Source organism: Trichoplusia ni, chromosome 7 (assembly GCF_003590095.1).
Source record: "Trichoplusia ni isolate ovarian cell line Hi5 chromosome 7, tn1, whole genome shotgun sequence".
Lineage (NCBI taxonomy): Eukaryota > Metazoa > Arthropoda > Insecta > Lepidoptera > Noctuidae > Trichoplusia > Trichoplusia ni.
In genome coordinates this window covers 7,630,742-7,644,812 of record NC_039484.1, presented here as the reverse complement: position 1 = coordinate 7,644,812, position 14,071 = coordinate 7,630,742, and the positions used below count along the sequence as shown (strand labels likewise).

At 37.5% G+C, this 14,071-nt stretch overlaps 1 protein-coding gene across 1 annotated transcript; it reads right to left on the bottom strand.

Moving 5' to 3' along the window:
• Positions 1–574: 574 nt before the first annotated feature.
• LOC113495784 (collagenase-like) lies at positions 575–5,991 on the bottom strand. The gene is made up of 8 exons (XM_026874721.1): positions 5,896–5,991; positions 4,728–4,770; positions 4,237–4,396; positions 3,646–3,815; positions 2,564–2,665; positions 2,166–2,311; positions 1,564–1,672; positions 575–1,233 (listed from the first exon to the last, which is right to left on the bottom strand). The coding sequence occupies exons 1-8, from the start codon at positions 5,941–5,943 to the stop codon at positions 662–664; spliced, it is 1,350 nt and encodes a 449-aa protein (XP_026730522.1). The 5' UTR covers positions 5,944–5,991; the 3' UTR covers positions 575–661.
• Positions 5,992–14,071: the final 8,080 nt, after the last annotated feature.

The window sequence follows — 14,071 nt, the reverse complement described above, 5'->3', positions numbered from 1 at the left end:
TATCAGAGAATTTGCCAAGAGTGTGTCAAGCGACGTCTTAGACTCATTCGGCCTATTTAATCTTAGATTTTTGACCAGGACTTTGCCAGCGACCCTTGGAGCACAGTATTTTAGAAGTTAAAGGCTGGAAACGGAACAGCATAATGCGCTCCAAAACTCTCTAGACTCATGATTTGGTCTGAAAGTTGCACACCTAGAAGTTATGGCCGGACAGGTATGTCGCTTGTCTAAGAACTTGTAAGACAAAATATCAATATAGTGGAACCCATATGACATGACTCACACAAGATGACGATGTCCTACTTCACATTATTAGCAAAATAAATAAAACAATCATCTATAATAGTGTTATTTTGTACTTTTCTGTCTGCTATAATTTTTTCAAAATAGCAATGCTGTTCCGTTGTTCGGTAGTCCACTGGTGACATAAGAGCATAATTTTAAGAAGCGTCAGTAACCTTCTACATTTCTTGATGTATTTCTCATTTCGATGACAGTATTAAGCGCAAACAACTTAAAAGATATATATAAAACAATGAATGGAAAGGTGTAACATGTTGAGCTAAAAACAAAATAAAATCGAAAATTCTTTATTAGAGGTTACCATCGGAATTATTAATGACTAATTAATGTAAGAGATAATAATTTAACAGCTTATAGCTTAATCTTCCTCGGATTCCTCGGATGAAGAGGAAGACTCAGAAGATTCAGAAGACTCGGAAGAATCTTCAGGTTCCGCGGTGGTTGCAGCCTCCGTGGTGGATTCCTCGGGGGCAGCTTCAGTGGTGGTATCCTCAGGGGCTGAAGTTGTGTCTTCTGGTGCGGCTTCAGTTGTGGTTTCTTCAGGGTCGACAACAGTAGTGTCTTCTGGCGCAGCCTCAGTTGTGGTATCCTCAGGGGCAGCAGAAGTTGTGTCTTCTGGGGCAACCTCAGTAGTAGTAGTTTCCGGATCAACAACCGTTGTATCTTCTGGTGCAGCCTCTGTGGTAGAATCCTCAGGGGCGGCAGGAGTTGTGTCCTCGGGAGCAGCTTCAGTGGTCGTGTCCTCAGGTGCTACAGAGGTTGTGTCTTCAGGAGCAGCTTCCGTGGTGGTATCCTCAGGCTGTGTCGTCTCTTCAGGACTAGTTACAGTCGACACGGCTTCAGTTGTGGATGTAGTTGTGTATAGACCTTCGAAGTCGATGCCAGTCACATCTGTGTACCAGTCGTGGTAGTAGCCGGTACGGATGAAACCTGTTGAGATAATAAAATGGTTTTACTGTGTTACATAACGCGATTGAAAACATCCTGACTTAATTATGAATAAGTTCGATGTAGACTTTAAAAGATTAGATTTTCAATAGACTTGCTTTCTTATAGAGAAAGATAAGAGAGAAAGAAAGTCTATTTTATCTTTTGATGCATCGACATAGACTACATAGAATTTGTCTTGTTAACAATTCATCGGCTAAAAAATAGCAAAAAAAATGTGGAAACAGTATTTCTGATCTCTATTTCTCTTTATTTCGTCTGAAAATGGAAACTTAGAAGGTATCACTTGTAAGTTCATCTTATAATACTTACCAGCAGGAATGTCAGTGTGGCAACCGGAGCTGGAGACGAAGGAAGTCACTCCGACCTGGGTGGTGATGCCGTCATCTTCAACAATAGTGAGGGGCCCACCGCTGTCACCCTGTAACCGTCACGCAATACCCAAGAAGAATTATTGTCAGATAGGGAAAAAAAATTGTTAAAAACAAAAGTTCATCTTGTATAAATGTTTTTTAATACGATAAGATAATAAGTAATTCCATGACGCAAGCATACCACGTGTGGATTGGTCTAACATCGGTAATCACCATTTTATAGCATACTCATAAAATACATTATGTTAAATTCTGTACTAAACTGTATACATCGATTTACTATTAACAAACAGGGGAAATAAGATTATTTAAAGTTTTTAACTCCGTTTTTACACAAGCAAACTGTGTAACAATTTTCTGTATGCTGCTATGTAAAGTTTAACCATACATTTGGCTTGATCTGCGACTCCCGATTCATCGAACAAATCGCTTTACCAATTAAAGCCCAAATCACACCATTGCACTATGTTACGTCAATCACATTTTCACAATCTCTTTGTTGGTTCTAGAAATTTTCTAGATATTAGACATAGTACTGACCTGGCAAGTAGACTGGCTGGTAACGTTGTAGCTGGCAGCGCAGATGGTGCTGGGCTGGATGATGGAGCTGAAGCCGAAGGCGGCCCAGCAAGCGGCGTTGGAGGTCAGAGTCAGGTACACCCAGTTCAAGTTCTCGGGGGATGTGCCTTATTGGAAAATGAAACAAAATTAAATTAATTAAAATTAATCAAAAGATACCTTTGCAGCGTAAAAGTGCATTTGACTCTAGGATTTTGATACACATGCTTCTCCGTTTCTAAAGTCTAATTTTTCAATGATTGTACTAACAAGTTACGCAAAAAATAGTATCCGAAATATTAACTGCAATGACGAGGATAAAATGAATTAAAGCGGAAATTGGATGGGGAAAATTATGATAATAATGATAGAATATTTACCTTGGGTCCAAGTGTTACCCCATCCGCTGGCAATAGAGATAACGCCGGCGTAGTTGATGTCCCTGTCAGCAGTGCGCTGCAGCCTGATTGGCTGGATGGTGTCTGTGAAATAAGTCGTGATTTGTTTTTGAAATGTTTTCTTTCTTAGGCAATAAATTGCTATATTGAAGGCTTTTTATTAAGATCAAGTTCATTAAAACAAATAATGAATTGGTTAATGAAGATGGCTTTCTTTTTGGCACAGGTAATAAATTGAACCTGGAATTACAAGAACAGCATCTGGTAGCGACCGAAACTACAGTCGGGTAATCCGCGCCAATTCGCGTAAGTCGCGTAACTGTTGTCTTATTTGCACGGTCATTTCCAGTGAACTGAATGACATCTAGCGAACCAATGTTACAGCAGTTTTACCGACTGGTTTAGTTGCAATCTAATCAGTTGCCAATAGATGGCGCAGACTGTTTTTCATCATATTATTTTCACGCACGCATTTCAATTACTTTATCAGCTAATTGAATATTTGTATAACGTGACCGAGGTTAACCCAAATTGAAACAAAAAAGAGGAGTCATTCTTTTTAATTAGAGTCGTTCTCTTTGGTTGTACTGGGTCCCTAAGATTTTTGCATTCATAATGGACTCTGATTCTAGACAACTCCTCCATAGAAGTGTGATTTAAATGTAAAAAAAAATATTTTACTCTTTAATGAAATAAGATGCATGGATGGTACCATGACACTCTTTAACCATACTATCATCGCCAAGGATGCATAACTATTTCTTTTGATGGGAAATATGGGCCTTGAATCTCAAATTTTTAACGTTTATTGTTGCAATGAGGAAAGAAGATCAAGAAAACGATGACGAAAATTACATGTATTTTTTGTTATCAATCTGACATCTTCCTTGTATCCGTTCCCAATACTATACTATATTGAATTGCATCAAGCATCAAAGTGCAATTGGGGAGGGCTATCTGAAGCAGTGTGGACGAATATAAGTTGATGATGATGATGATTATCAAGGCGTCTTGTAACCTAATAGTGTTTTTGGATGATGGTGACTATACATTATAATTCTCACCGGAGAATTCAAGGTCCCTGTTGAAGCGGAGGAGACCGATGTCATTGGGCTGGACAACTCCGGGCAAGTTATTGTTGTACAGAGGGTGGTTGTAGAAGTCAGTGGTCTCGAAGATGATTCCGGGGCGGGTCAGGTTGACGACACCAGCACGGATCACGAAGGAGATACGACTGGAATTAAAGTGTTAAAGAAAATTAGGTCGTATTACATTCAATTATTTAAACAGAGCCAGATTTAAGGAATCGTGGTGTACGTTTCATTTGCACAGAAATCACATGCATAATTAAGAGACAATGTAGGAACAACCATTTATGGTTACGCGGATTAAACCCGCTGCATTTCTTGTTTGGTAGTTAGCTTGGTAACCTTTACCACTAGGTAATAGTGTAGTCAGTCGATTCGGTCATTGATTTGGTTTTTTGAACTTCATTCAAGATAAGATTATCCAATGAACAAAGTAGGCAATTTTTAAGTAAAGCAATATTAAAGCAAATGATAAGGCAGGTTCGACAAGGATCCCTGACAAAGTTCATTTTCTGTTTCTCGTCCCAAAAAATCTTCGTCAAATGGTCAAAAATGGTTACAACTTACCCAGCTGTGCAGTGAGCAGCAGTCAGACCCCAGCCGGAGCTGATGACGGAACCACCGCAAGCGAACACCTGACCGATGGGGTTAATCATTCGGAGAGAGAATTGGTGGGGGAATTGGCCTTCCTTTGCCTCCCATCCTGACACAATGCGAGAGCCGGCAGCTGTAAAAATAAGAAAACACAGTTGTACAGACAAACTTAGGTTAACGAATAAGATTATTTCAAAGTCCAAAGGGAATAATGAAGTTAGAAAGAAGCTGTTATGTTCTTTTAGGTCAATAGCAATAAATAGAAAGGTGATAGAGGTCAAGATTTTGTACGTATAGGTATGATATTAAGGAGCATAGGGAATGAGAAAAACAATAACTAGTTAATCAATCATTTTCTTGAAGATTGACCTTTGACTGATTGATTAATTTCATCTATCTTCAACTTGTTGTTAACTTATTTCAGACTCTTAATCACTTTTAAAACCGTTTTACCCCATCCTTACCTCTCGCAACTTCAGGGAAGGTGCCCCTATCTTCTGCTAGAACCTGAAACGAAACAAAAATCGAATTATTTAAAAGTAAACATGAAAAAAACCAGTACTGTACACAACGCGATAATACCTAATCAGTTGTAGTCACAAGATAATCTCATTAATACTGATTAACATCTAAGAATATATTTATTTATCTAGGTTTATGAACAGACGCTCAATGGCCTTAATAAATAAATCTATCATACCTAATGTCACTTGATAATTCCTTAACTATAGGCCTACGGAATAACAACCTTGTGCTGTCAAACACTGCATAGGATTCCTCTGCTTAGCCTTTTCCAATATATGTTGCATCTTTTACATAATTTGGGGTTAAGCTTTTTGGGGCTATCAGATTTAACTAAAATGAAACTTTCTGTTTTGTTGTAAGTATTTTTTTATATTTTTGGGGGCATCCGTTTTGACTCTGTGGACTGTGCAGGTGCATAAAGCTAAGAACTAAGGGAAAAAGCAAGACGGGGGTCTAGGCGACACGACTCTGCACTTGATTGTCTGAGTCTACAGGTTATTGAGCTTTCTTTGCAAGATGGGCATTCATATCCTGAAGGCTTCCAACAAGTCACGAGATTTATTCGAAAAATCAGTATAAAAAATGCGTTATCTTAAGAAGGTGATTAATTATACGTTACGCAACTTTCTCTTTGCGTCACAATTATTTTTCCTGCCGTTTATCTCAATAAACAACAATTAAAATAATCAAGTACCTAAGAACGTATGTTTTTCAGTCCTTTATTCACACTAATGTTAACACAGTTTTAGTCAGGCCTAGACTTCTAGCCCATTCCGCCTATCGTAAGTGGTAATGAGAAAACTCTCACTCGGCTAAAATCAAGTGACTTTTCGACTTAAAAGGAAAAGATTGAAGAAATGTCATTAATCAATAATGGCAGTGAATTAATGCTTGACCGAAAACTCACAGCTAAAACAAGAAGTCGTATTTCTAAATATTGCCCAAAACTTTAAAGTAGTTTCATTACGGTAATTTGATAATTGCCAGCATATTTTTTAACTTTAATGGTATCTTTTACTCTTAACTAGCTCTCCCGCACTAGATAAAACAATAACACGTCACAATCTATTTATTCTACTTTCTTATAAATATAAACAAAAATTTTACCGAAGTCCCAGCAACCGCCAACAAAAATAATGTACCCCACACCGCCATCTTAAACAAATTACTTATTACAATAAAATCTCGTTACCTTTTATTAATTCAGAGCCGGGTATTAACTGATAAAGATTAATTATTGAAGATAAGTTAAAAAAATTAACCATTCGTAATCTTTCTAAGCCTTGCCTGTTTTCGTAACTGATATTCAATGATTTCATTTGATTAGAATCAAGCGTAGCGGGTATTTATTGTATTGGCTACGGTCGATTTATTTATTTTTAATGAGAAACAAAACACGTTTAATCTGGATAGGCTACAGCTACGGCAGGACCTTTTCTCGTCTAACAAAAAGACTGAACTCTGTACCACCAAAGGATTCCCTGGTCTTTCAAAGGACTGGTCAGCTAGCTGCTTAGCTGCAAACGGGTAGACTGGAGGAGCTGATTTGAGATTTTTTTAAAAACGATGCGATCAAAACTGTTTTCTTTACGAAATCCATCCCGTTCGACTGAAAATTATTTGTCATATAAGTAAGACGGCCAAGTCAAATTGCACGCAAAAGTTTTTCACCCACGTAATTACCACTTTATGAACACGATGAACGAAAACATAGTGTCGAAATCGGCACGCTTCGTAGCTTAGTTAAGGGTGCGTTATGCCACGTCAGGGGCCACGGACGGTTTAAAACTCTGACACCAGGATAAGCATCTACCACACGAAAAAAGCAGTTGTTATTGTATAATGTCACCATTTTTATGGCTGATTTGGTTCACCGACTTTTGTTGCTGTCTGTACAACCTGCGTCATTTCCGATAAAGCTTATCCGACGATTACGACTACACCACGATGTTACTGTTATTATTGGGCCATATTCTTGAATGAACTTATAATCTTGTAGTTTCCTTATCTTAAGCGACTGGATAACTTTAATCCTCACAAATTATAAAAACTGGAAAATCCATTTGTTTAAGAGCTAAAGCATTGTCTTACATTTTTACAAATCACTTTAACCTGTACTGTTTAATCTGGATTGTAGCAACCCATCCTAACTAAAGAAGCATCGATTCAGTTGTGAAAGCAAGACGGGCAATACACAACAGAGACCACCTTCTCACTTTCTAAACCCTGAGGCAAAAAGAGGATAGAGCGTCTTCAATTTAATGTGCAAGGTTTCTTAGACACGGGTGAAAATAAGGAAGAATAACAGAATGTACTTGAGTGGGTACTACAATTAAAGCACACTGAAATATAATACCCACGGGTTAGTCAAGAAAGTTCGAAGATTTTCTTGTTAAAAAATTGGTTTTGGGACTAAAGGGATATGGAAATCCGATTGCCAATGAACAGTAAGTATCAATTTAGAAATCTCAGTCCTAGCAATTCTAGTAAATAAGATTTATAATGTGAGTTTTTGGCGGGGGCTTTTCAAAATATTTATGTTGTATTTTTTTCTTATACCATATTTAAAAGTACTGCTTTAAAAACTATCGCTAAAAATTACTTTATAGATACATGTTATGCAACGTTGTAAGTAGAACACAGGACATGTTTCGTCTCTTGTCCGATAAACGATAGCCTTCACCACATCCCAAAGGGCTGTTTAGCCCAAAGAAAAAGCAATGTTCTACCTGCCAGTGTTAACAAGCTTAGTCTTAAAGAAGCCACATACCATTATAAGCTAGCTTTTGAAATATAGGTATACATGTTTTGTAGACCATGAAAAAGTATCTAATAGAAAACAAAACATTTTGTTCGTCTAGCTTTTACATCCGCTAATCATGATAAGCTTAGCAATATAATCTAGCGATAAATTTGCACGAAAATAAACACCGGATGGAAGGATTACTTATCATTGATAAATCCCATTTACATACAAACTTCATTTGTGAAGCTATCGGCTGAAAATAATCCTACTAATATTATAAACGCGAAAGTTTGTATGGATGCTTGTTCTTCTTTCACTCAAAAACCACTGAACGGATTAAGACGAAACTAGGTACACACATAGTTTATATATTAACACATAGGAGTTTTATCCGGATTTTATGTTCCCTTGGGATCATTTTCCTCATTCCATTCGAAAGCTAAAGCTCACATTTAGTAATTGTCTTAATCACCATTCTTAAAATGACAAAAACAGTTTATTAGCATTTTTATCATCCATTGCAGAAGTATATTAGATTTTCCAGTCTACTCTAACTTCCAGAATCTTATTATTACTTCTCAGTTATAATATAGGTAACCTTGTCTTCTTCTGGGTCCAACCGATTTGTTAGCGTCCTCTCTAAGACTTGAACATCATCTTACTTTTTTTCCGCCTTAGGGCATACCACCACCTCCTCAAATAAAACCACTTATTAGGCACTCTAATAGTTTGTGATGGTGGTTTACACCGAATTCAAGTAAAATGTCATTAATTGTTCTTATTTCGTCTGCCACGATAATCAATCTTAACTTCTGCCCGCAATAAGATCGAAATGAGGCACTTGCTTTCTCTAGACAAGAAGTCTGTAAATCCAAATTCCGGAGTTCCAAACTACATTAAGTTTATCACATTCAATTAAAAAACAAAGTACCTATAGGTAGGTAAATGTTACGTAAATTTTGTTGTGATTTCATTTTTCCATTACGAATGTTACCTATTTGATCGAAGTCAACAAGTGCTATCGAAAATCGATAAATCAATTGTTTTTTTAATGTACTTACAGCCGTGGCTAATTAAATAAATAAAACGGCCCAAAAACATTGTGCTGCACACACTGTTCTGAACTCTCTGCATTGAGTCTGCTGTTGGCGTTAGCATTTGTTCTCGCGTACTTTCAGATCAAAATTATTTTAATTAGCGCCACTAAGGCGCGTAGAAAAGCGGGAAAATCTTTTGATCCTACAAATCCCAATAATTTCCACACCTCATATTAAAGGTGTCTCGGGTGAACTTAAAAATAAGTGCTTTTGCTTTCACGAATCTTAATACTCTATCCTTAAATAGAAAGACACATTAAGGCGAGTCTAGACTAGCATATACACACACACAGGCACAGGCCTCTTCCCGTATAGAGAAGGTTTGAACATTGATCACCACGGTAGCTCACTGCGGGTTGGCGATTTCAGATTCCATTATCTGGAACTGGAATCCAGGTTTACTCACCATGTTTTCCTTAGCGGTGTCTTTTAAGAATTAGGAAATTAAATGAAACTTTTAAAAAGTCATATGGTATTTTTATAATAACTATCGTGTGACTGATTCATTATTAAATGATGTACCGGTTTACTCACGCGTATTTATCGGGGGGGCCTGACTAGTCGAACTCTCGACTCGCGCCCCGCCGCGTCAGCTCATGATTAAGGACTCGGTTGGGTCCGAAACTAGTCGGGCTACCCCGATAAATACGCGTGAGTAAACCTTTACATCATTTAATAAAGTCACATTGGATCTTTGCCTGCGTTCGAATCGAATCTGCACCACAAGTCCGCATGTAGAACGGCTACCACGACATTTCGTAGCGTATAGAATTATATGTCGTTCCCAGTTTTCTTCTGCAAGCTGCGTTAGGGAAAAAGAGCGGTTTTACAACGAATTTTACTCCAACAAAGCCGCGGGTAAGAGCTATATGTGAAAAATATCAGTACGATTATCGGTTGTCTAGTAGGTACTCAAACGACCAGCTTTGCTTAGTTTGATACTAGATGACGTTGTGGGATAGTTTTTTTTTTTTTTTTTTTAAATTTATTTAAGAACTTTGTCGCTTGGCGACAACACCGTTCTAATTGTTACAAGGAGCTTAAATCTACGACACAAAAATAAAATAAAAAAGAACAATTTTTACCTATGACACGAAAAAAAATAAAAATAAAAAAAAACAATTAACTTCTATCTAACACCCTGTCCAATATCTTATATAAAGTTTTTGACTCTTCGGAGAATGGACAAGCCAAAACACTATTTACAAAGCCCACACAGCAACCAAAGTTATTTCGCCTATAGGCTTCACCCCGGACACATTCCACCAAGATGTGTTGCACATCCTCTACTGTGCCACAGTCAGGACAGTTGGGCGACGGGACCTTTTTCATGAGGTGTGCAAACTTCCTCGATGGAACATGTCCAGAACGAAGCCTAAGGGCAGTCGTCACTATTCTCCTGGTAACCAGATCGGAGTCAAACCACGGAAAGGAAGATATCCGTGGATTAACAGTCCGATACCAAATGCCCTTATATTTAGAGCGGTCCTCGAAGTATTCCTGCCATAAACGTAAACATGCTAATCTAAGGGTAGCAAAAAAATCAGAATATAGCGGAAGAATATTCAAAAGAATACCTTCCGTTATAGCTTGTTTTGCCAAAAAATCTACCTCCTCATTGCCCCTCACACAAACATGCGACGGAATCCACTGTAGCCGGATTTCGATAAAAGGCTGCAGATCCAAAATTAACTTATAAATATCATACGCTACAGGTAAACCACCAGCATGCGATGTATGGCGAAGCAAATGCTGCAAGGCACTCTTAGAATCAGTCAGAATGACCACCTTACTAAGCTGACAGGATTTGATGTATGAAAGAGCTTCCGCTATTGCAACTAATTCAATATGCATTATCGAAACATTTGAACTAATTTTGAATTTAGCACCAATTCCGACCATTGAATCTAAAAATGCAGCGCCACCTATAGACTGCTCCTTAGAGCCATCAGTAAAAATTTTGTAAAAATCAGAATAATTATTATTTATAAAAGACACACAAATACTGTTTAGATGATATTGATTATAACTACGCTTAGGACGATCTATGGCAGGAATACTTGGGTGGATTACATCTAGTAAGTCTATATTACTTACCCAAGTATCTAAGGAAAACATTTGGACTTGGTTACTAGAATAAACATAAATATTACGATAATGTGATACAAAGGAGGATGTAAGTAAAGGTGTTTTTTTGTTCGCCCAGTAACTAGACTGACAGTGTGCAGTAAGGTCATTTATAATACAAACAGTTTTGTTATTAGTCACTGATTTAGTCTTTAGAACAAACTTTGATGCTAGGTACCTACGGCGAATAAATAAAGGAGGGATACACAATTCACTTTCCATAACATGTATGGGGGTACTTCGTATAAAGCCACCAACAACGCGTAACAACTGATTTTGTATCTTGTCCAACTTACTCAAATTACTATTACTAGAATTATCATACAAAAAACTACCGTAATCAATTCTGCTACGGATAATAGAAATATATAATCGCCTTAAATGCTTTTGATGGAGCCCCCACCCTGGACCAGCTAACACTTTGAAGATATTAACATACTGAAGAATCTTTTGCACTGTTTCATTAATATGTTTACCCCATTTTAAAGACCTATCTAACCACATGCCTAAATACTTGACATGATCAACAAGGCCAATTCTTTGATTGTTTATTGAAAGACTAATATTTTCCGTAAATCGACCTTTTTTAAAAACACAGACTTTAGTTTTTGTAGGTGAAATAGAAAGGCCCAAATCATTAACGAGATTATTAAATACGACTAATGCTGACTGCAATTCATTTGCAGCTGAATGAATATTTCCTTTAGACGAATACAATACAAAGTCATCTGCATATTGGGAAATATTAACATTATGAGAAGTTTTGCATATTTTAATCGTAAGTATATTAAATAAAAGCGGAGATAAGGGATCGCCTTGAGCTAAGCCACGATCAGTAGACCGACATAATTCACCCGCATAGGTAGAGACTTTTAAATTTCGTTGCCCAAGAAACGACCACAAATAGGTGCAAAATTTTGAACCAGCTCCCATTTCATCCAAAATACGAAGTAAACAAGATACATCGACGTTGTTATAAGCACCATCAATGTCAATAAAACTAGCAACTGTACTCATATTTTTAGAAAACCCGAGCTGTATGTGAGACACAAGCCTAACCAAATTATCAAGGCAGGACTGCCCTTTACGAAAACCCACAACATCATCTGAAAACATACGGTTTTTCTCAAAATACCATTCAAGCCTTTTGTTCAAGATTGTATGAAATATTTTACAAATGCAAGAAATAAGAGATATTGGACGTAGCGACGAACGTCCACTACCTCCAAGCTTTGGGATAGGGATAACCTTAATATCACGCCATTGTGCTGGAACAAAACCTAAAGAAAAACATTGATTATAAATAGAGAGTAAAAGTCGTTTGGCATTTGGGGGAAGATGAAAAACCATAGAAAAGGATATTTCATCACTTCCAGGAGCAGTATCCTTTTTTTTCAAAGAATTTTCAAACTCCTGCATAGTAATGTCAGCCTCCAACTGCCTATTACTAGATAAAAACATAGGGCGAGGTAAACTAACAGAATCAGGAGTAAGAGATTGAAGGAGGGTCTCAACCATATCTCTATCCGCAGTAAAATTCCGATTCCGCTGACCTTTCAACCACCGCATCTTCCGCCACATTTCTGAAGAGGTAGTCGTCTCATCTATAGATAAGCAGAATTCTTGCCAGGACTTACATTTTGCAGCCCGAATGAGTTTTTGAGCAACACGAATTTTTTCTTTAAGAATTATTAAATTTGAAGCTGAAGGGCACCGCCGCAAATTTGCCAAAGCTAATCTCCGCTCAGCCACAGCCTTAGATAAATCTGCTGACCAGTAGGGTTTAGGAGAAAAATTAACACAGATACCCTTCGGAGTTTTTACAAATGGAATGTGACTATCTGCAGCTTTTTGTATGGAGTCCAGAAAGACGTCATACCTTCCCTGGGGGCTATCAGGAATACAGTGATCAGATAAATAATTACTGATGAAATTTGTATAAGAAGCCCAATTTGCTTTTTTGAAATTTCTTTTCTTAGAAAACTCTTTATCTGAAGAAAACTTGCACGATAATTTAACTATTAAATGGTCACTACCTAAGGACTCATTCGTCGTATTCCACGTAAATAACAAGGCTAAATCAGAGGAAACAAAGGAAATGTCTGGGGAAGACTGCTGTAAGCACCCATCAACCATCTTAACCCTAGTAGGTCTGCCATCATTAAGATATATAAAACTGTGTTCTAACATGGAATCATAAATTTGACTTCCCCTTATGTCGGTTTTGCACGACCAGCTATTGTGATGGCCATTAAAATCGCCTAATATAATGGACTTTGATTGAGCAGAAGAAAAAATAAAATCCCAGTCACTCTGAGTTGTTTGAACACTAGAAGGACAATAAACGGAAAAAACGTTTTCTATATGACGACAATTTAAAATCTTTATGTGCAAAAGCTCGATTCCAGGATTGGAACTTCGAGTAGAACAAAAAATAGCCTGAACAGAATTATGTACTAATATGGCTACACCACCATACCCGTCAATTCTATCATTGCGAAATATCTGGTAACCACGAATTCTAAAAGCAGAATCGGGCTCCAGCCACGTTTCTGAAAGGACGGCTATGTGAACTTTTTCGAGAGCAAGAAGTGCATCTAAAGAGGTTACTTTAGGCCTCAAACTTTGACAGTTCCATTGAATTAAGGACAGATTATTAAGAATTCTATCCATTATTTACAAAAAGGTCGTTAAACGAAAACTCGGAGAAAAAACTTATTAGCTTCGGAAACCATTCTAAACATACTAGAAACAATGAATTGATTTTAACAGATAAAGATTCTTTGCCTAAGAAAATATCCTTTAACTTAATAATTAATTGCATTAAACCCGAAGAGTCTTTCTTTTGCCTCTTAGGTGGCGCCTTCGGAGGAGGAGGAGCAACCGAGCACTCTGACTGCGATGTCAAAAAATTATCCCAATTTATTTTTGGCTCTTCTGGAAGTCCCCGCTTAGGGCCTTTCTGAACAGGCTTTTTCCGCTTCGGCTCCTTATTGGATGAAGGTCCAGATCGAGCTACTTCACTATAAGACTTTTTGGATTTTGTCAGAGAGCTACTTTGGTCTTTATCTACCGGTATAACCGACGTAGGCTCACAATATTGTGTTTCCACAAAACCACCATTCAAATCCTCTGAATCTTCGAGTTTTATTATGTCCCTTTGTTGCGGCTCGGCCTGGGCTAGAATAGCAATTGCCTTGCTGAAGGTGCAATTCTCTTGTGACATTATCTCCCTGATCCTATTTTCTCTGCTGTAAGCAGGGCATAATCTGTCGAGTGCCATATGATTTCCACTGCAATTCACACATTTGTA

What these genes read in the sequence shown, in the direction of transcription:
- LOC113495784 (XM_026874721.1), bottom strand. Translation starts at nt 5,943, where the DNA reads ATGGCGGTGTGGGGTACATTATTTTTGTTGGCGGTTGCTGGGACTTCG. An exon ending in GCTGCTCACTGCACAGCTGG is followed by an intron (nt 3,816 to 4,236) that starts GTAAGTTGTAAC and finishes CTTTAATTCCAG; the next exon opens with TCGTATCTCCTTCGTGATCC. An exon ending in GGGTAACACTTGGACCCAAG is followed by an intron (nt 2,312 to 2,563) that starts GTAAATATTCTA and finishes TTTTCCAATAAG; the next exon opens with GCACATCCCCCGAGAACTTG.